Consider the following 5,774-nt stretch of genomic DNA (forward strand, 5'->3'; position numbering starts at 1 on the left):
ACAAAACTCGGACCTGATCAATAACACCACACAACGTGGAACAGGCCCAAATTATTGAATGACTGCCCCGCCCACTTCAGTTAAACATTTTGATGAAATTCTTTTCCCACGGTTTGAGCAGTAGCCAGCTTCCGCCGTCAAGTTGTATCGGAACAACCACAACAATGGAAAAATACGTTTTCTAAATCATGAGTACCGGGGGAAAATGGATAAAATTGTTCCTGTCCAGTGAAGAGATTGCAAGTGCAACCATGGACTCGCTGTTTCTTCGACGATCTTTTCTAAAACTACACACGAGTGAAAAATCGTTAAAAGGGTTTAATAAAAGAAATAATGTGACAGAATCATAATTATTTAACATTCACTGTGAATACCATGAGCGTAAGGAAACTGCATCAGTGCAATTATATCATGTACATGCTGTATTTCCGGTACGTGTCCTGTGAAGATAATGTGAAAAACGGTTTCCGGTTAAATTTTCACACGGTACAATCTCATAGGTCAAGTATCATATATCAAGCTCTAACGAGTCCACGTGTTTGAATAGTATGCCGGAAGGAAAGATTTCTTTCCGAAAAAAGAGCAAGAAAGCTATTCTTGGTTTGCATCCACGTGATGAGACGGCCATGTTGGTGTTCAGAACAATACATTCTCGTCACCAGAGCCTTGGATCGACCCAAGGCTCTGGGAAACTCTATCTAGGAACGCATGCGCCGTAGGGTTCTTGTAGCCAAAAATTGGCTATTTGAACCTTACGGCGCCTGCTCACTCCTCGTGCTAACATTAATGCACCAATTAGAGACGCGTTTGATTGTTCTTTATGAAAACCAATGAGAAGACAGTTCGTTTCAGGGTTCCCCAGAGCTCTTCTCTCCCTCAGTCAAGAGAAGAGCTCTGGGGTCGAGATTGAGAACAACAGAAAATGGCCCCGCAAGTTTTGCATAATAATAGAGTCAAATTTCGAAAAGACGTTTTACTGCATAATTCTCTACACCAGCGTCGTGACGTTAGATGAAAACCATCAATTGACCATATTCATAAATGATGGCTAAGTAATTATTCTTTTGTCTTTATGCTAATCATCCTCACTAGCCTCGTTAGCACAAACAAATTCAAAAGACTTTTTGCCCCAAAGTGAGGCTAGCGAAAATGATTAGCACAAAGACAAAAGAATCATTTCTTGGCCACCATTTATGAATACGGTCCATAAGAATACAGTATTGTGAGCGACGACTGGAAACACTTTGATGACAATTTAAAAGAGAAGTCTGACGACGTTCCTAGACCAGCTACCCAAGTGAAACGCGAACACGGCTAACACATCACTTTCTCCGCAGACGACAATGAGGGTGATGGCTTACCCCGCAAACAGAGTGATGATGGCTCCGAGGTTCCTATTTTCTATCGTGGTAACAAAATCCTACTACTGTACAGGCGAGAGAGCCCCATTATATCGGAAATTGTCAACATTACAAGTTCAAGTTGATCAAATCATTACCTGTGTTAGTAAATCTAACATGACGTGTCTGATTAGAACATTGGGATGATATGGCTGTACTGTTTGTTTGTTTTTTAATTTATTGAACATTTAAGACGATCTTTTCACTCGTAATTCGTGGTCGCTCGTGCTCACTCGTGTGTAGTTTTAGAATAGAAAGGAAGCATGAAAAGCAACGTCGAGCCAAAACACCTCTCAAGAATTTACAAGCGAAAGTTGGCGGGCAGTAGCGCAGTAATTCGGACCCATTCTACAGATCGGTGGTTTTCGTAGTATACAATTGTACGAAAACGGTTTTGCTCGAGTTGATATGGTATGTCATCATGTGTTTTATTACAGTGCTATGATCACGTAGAGAGCAGTGTTCGTAAAGCCAGCGTGTTCTGTCTTGTGGCCATACACAGTTCAGTGGGTGAGGATATTCTTATGCCACACCTGGCAGAGTTATCGGGAACTAAAATGAAACTGCTTAATCTCTACATCAAGAGATCCCAGGCCGGCAACGGTGGCGCTCGTCCGTGATAGCCTGATGATGAGAGATCACGAGAAGCAACGGTAACCATCATTGTGAAGCCAAGCAGGCCACGTGACCCAGTTGACGCCATTGTTGCTTGGCAAGCTTTTGTTTTGCCAAAGGGAAAGCGAGAACCTTCCGTGAATCAAGGATCCATTCGGTCTATCGCGGCCATATGTGTAAAAACATTACACTATTTGAGAAACTATTCAACTGGTTATATCGTTTTGCAAACTGTTGTCAGTTTTTAAGTTACCGAAAGGAAATACACGGCCCGTCAAACTATTTTGAGGCTTCCGAAAACTTGTTTGACCTATGAAACTAGCTCTGCCAGTTTCCAGTTTCTTGAGCTATTGTACAGGTGGACAAGATGCCATTGTTGGGATGACTATCCAGGCCCTCTAGAAGACGCAAAAGTAGTCATTGACACCCTCTCTCGTTGCTGTCAAAGAACTTGTTGCTTAAAGGAGATTGACCCAAATGAGGACGTTCCAAAGCGGATAAGCCATTTCCCGAGTGTCTATATCATCATATTCAAATCGAGTTTTTTTCCTTATGAAAATTAGTTTTTATTCAAAGTAAAGCAAAATTTCTTAACATGTCAAAAGTCTTGCACTTTCATTCGCTTTGACAACGAAGCTGCAGTGAACTTGAAATTGGTTTACTGATGAAAATGAGACTTGGATAATCTGAAGGCAGGGCCTGGCAAGCTTTTAATTCACCAAGTTTTTATCACTGCTTCCTTGTACATGACTTTTTATTGGTTTGATTTTGTATTGGATCGCATTTTTTCCCTTTTTTCGCAAAGTATATTTACACACCTCTTTCCTTTCATTGCCAGGCGTGACATGGAATGCCACGTTTTGACGTGACATGAAACGTCACGCTATCCGTTAAGGCATCAGTTATCGAAGGTAGTAAAGTAAGCGGCCAGTGTAACTATGATTTTTGCTCGTAAAGAAGAAAATAATATATTTATTTTAAAATAGGCCGTCTTTGTTTAAACCGCAATGAAGGATCAGATAGTTTTACAACATGTGTGAAGTAAAATTGTATAAAATGCAGATGATGCTCTTCATCTACAATGAATGGAACATGCTAAGGCTAAAACCTTGACACCTGATTTTTTTTGTGTGTTTGTTCTTAAAGTAGGAGCTGTGGTTATTGAGCGGTTTTCAAATGAGTGTCGTAAAACCAAAACCGAAGTAATTACTTTGGCCAATCAAAAAGGACGGAGACAATCCAGTAAACCAATCAAAACTCGAAGTAATTACACGTAGCCGACCCAAAGCGCGGGAAAATGTGCACGCGCAAGCCACGATTGGTTTTGCTTTCACTTCTGGTTGGTTAAAAAAATGGCGCGAGAACTTTCAACCAATCATTGAGTGAAGTAAATGCAAAACCGAAGCAATTGGCTAATTACTTTCGACACTCAGTTGTGAAACCGCTCTATCATCGTTAAATAGGGAATGTCGTGAACTCAAAGTGCGCGGACATGTGAACTCCGAAGAGTTCCGAATTAATACTTGGCTGCCATTCGACGTGCTATCACACCACGACGGCAAAATTATCCCAGAGGAGGTTAAAAAAAGGACGTCAAACTATCAATTATGTTCCTTCAATGATAGACAGTAGAACTTTATGGAAAGTTGGCGAAAATGTTTGGGGAGAGTTCAAATGGCGAAACTGAAAAATACTTTCAGTTACCTCGTGTCAGGACATAATTCAAGAAACCCTTCGACCTAATTACTATTTTGGTGCGAAATTTGCATTGTTCAATTGAAAATAGTAAATTTAGCACGTAGTGCAGAGCTCGCTTATACCATTACGACTTGGATTTTCTGGTAAAAACGGATCCGTGTAAACACTTGCAAACCGCGTCGATTTTGACGCGGTTTCGAGATCATGAAACCGTGTCGATGTGAAACCGTGTTCTTGTAAACGCTGCCTAACATATTTACTAGTGACCCAGTAGTTTTCAATATGGCCCTCGATCCGATCAAATTGGAATTTAGAAATTTTGGTTTTTGAGGACAGGGGAAACCCGGAGAAAAATCTCTCGGAGCAGAGTAAAGAACCAACGACTGACTTTACCCACATATGGCCACGAGTCCGGAAACGAACTCGGGCCGCATTGGTGGGAGGCGAGTGCAATTACCACTACACCATCCTGCTCCCTAAAACTTTATTGAACGACGAGGAAAGAATCAGAAAAGTTAGCGTCCCAAACTTGGATCATTCGTTTGTTCAAAAGACCAATGAGGCACACGGTTCAGGGACGGCGGAGCGAACAGACGGTACGGACAGTACAAATGTGAGTTTTCATTTGTCGGGAATGATCGGCGACGATCGTAAAAATCTGGGACACGTCGGGAAAATAGAAACGCTTTTCCCGATTCGTCCCCGACCATCCCAGATTATCGGGGATGTCTACAATTTATGGTCTTCATTAGTCGGCAAAATCTGGGACGGTCGGGAAACTGCGAAATCCCCCCGATCTCGATCTCGATCTCGATTTTATTGCGTTATTTTCTCTGCTACCCCAACTCCTTGGACAGAGTGTCCTACATTTACTATAATAGTGAATTCAAAGCAAATTAAGAATTCACAATGATCGTGAATTCATGGGGGAGAATGTTTTGAGTGAATTGCGAAGTGCGGTGAAGCGGGATTTCATTATAAGTGATTCATTTATTGCTAAAAATATTATGTACTTATTGACTGAGTGAGAGAACCGGACGGGAAAGTATTTGGATCGAGGTCATAATGTACCGACCGAGCGCAGCGAAGTCCGTACGCCATGACGTGGGGCCAGCTATTTTCCTGTCCGGCCCGACCTAAACTCAGTCCATAAGCATTTTATTACATGGGCTCTTTACACTACTCATGAGCACTCAGAAGATGAAGTTTGGACAAAATAAGTAACAAAAATTTGCACAGAAAATTTATCTTATACGTTGTTTGCATTTGCCCTTGTGTCTGTAAACAACGTGGATGCTTAAAAGTAACGAAATCTTCTGAAATCGCGTCGCACGGAACAGTGCGTGTTCCTAGCTAGCAGGGCTGTACGGCTTTTTCCGCCCTGCTAGCGCGCAAGTGCGTACGGGGATTGTCGGTGTTTTGATATCCGATGAAACACTCCCCCTCGTGTTTGATATATTACTTAAAAAAAAAAAAAAAAAAGAAAGAAAGCAGTAAAAACAGATGCGAAGTATTTATTAAAGAACAGTTGCAATTGGCAATACTGGAAGATCCAATTTCGGTACGAAATGAAAGCTCATTCGCCCGCCATATTGGATTCCTTCTCAAAGAACCACCTGGGATACAATATACATAATCTTGTAATTTTCCAGACAAGTATAAATTTTGTTCTCTCATTTTTATGTTGAAGATGTATCATTTACCAGTTTTGGCCGGTATAATTAGGGGTGAAAGGGATAACATATAAATTAATATTCAAAGAAATGCTTTCTTTCTCCCGTTTCTTTCAGCTTTTGTCTGTTGAGAACGTCAACTATGAAACCCTTTAAAATCTGGAATTGTTCCAGAAAAGGACGGGGGATTGGACAGCCTAAAATTTCCCCGCACATCGAGGCATTAGCTGCTATTGGAAACGGCAAATGCCTAATGGCTGGGGGAGGGGGGAGGGTTTACATTGACTGGTGCATTACGGAACTTGCCTAAGTAAAAAAAATAATCACAAGAACTTCCTCAAAGTTGAGTCAGCACATTTGTTCAGAAAATATTGGACACAAATAAATA

At 41.3% G+C, this 5,774-nt stretch overlaps 1 protein-coding gene across 6 annotated transcripts in view; it reads left to right on the forward strand.

Moving 5' to 3' along the window:
- Positions 1–3,135, forward strand: part of LOC138040377 (CLIP-associating protein 1-like) — a 73,815-nt gene extending 70,680 nt beyond the window's left edge. For all 6 annotated transcript variants that reach the window (XM_068886118.1, XM_068886113.1, XM_068886130.1 and 3 more), the window contains one exon: positions 1,838–3,135. In XM_068886118.1, coding sequence (XP_068742219.1) covers positions 1,838–2,020 — 183 coding nt within the window. In that variant the 3' untranslated portion in view covers positions 2,021–3,135. The remainder of the gene's footprint in view (positions 1–1,837) is intronic.
- The last annotated feature ends 2,639 nt before the right edge of the window (positions 3,136–5,774 follow it).

The sequence above is a fragment of the Montipora capricornis genome, chromosome 1, assembly GCF_036669925.1.
Source record: "Montipora capricornis isolate CH-2021 chromosome 1, ASM3666992v2, whole genome shotgun sequence".
In the NCBI taxonomy this organism is placed as follows: Eukaryota; Metazoa; Cnidaria; class Anthozoa; order Scleractinia; family Acroporidae; genus Montipora; species Montipora capricornis.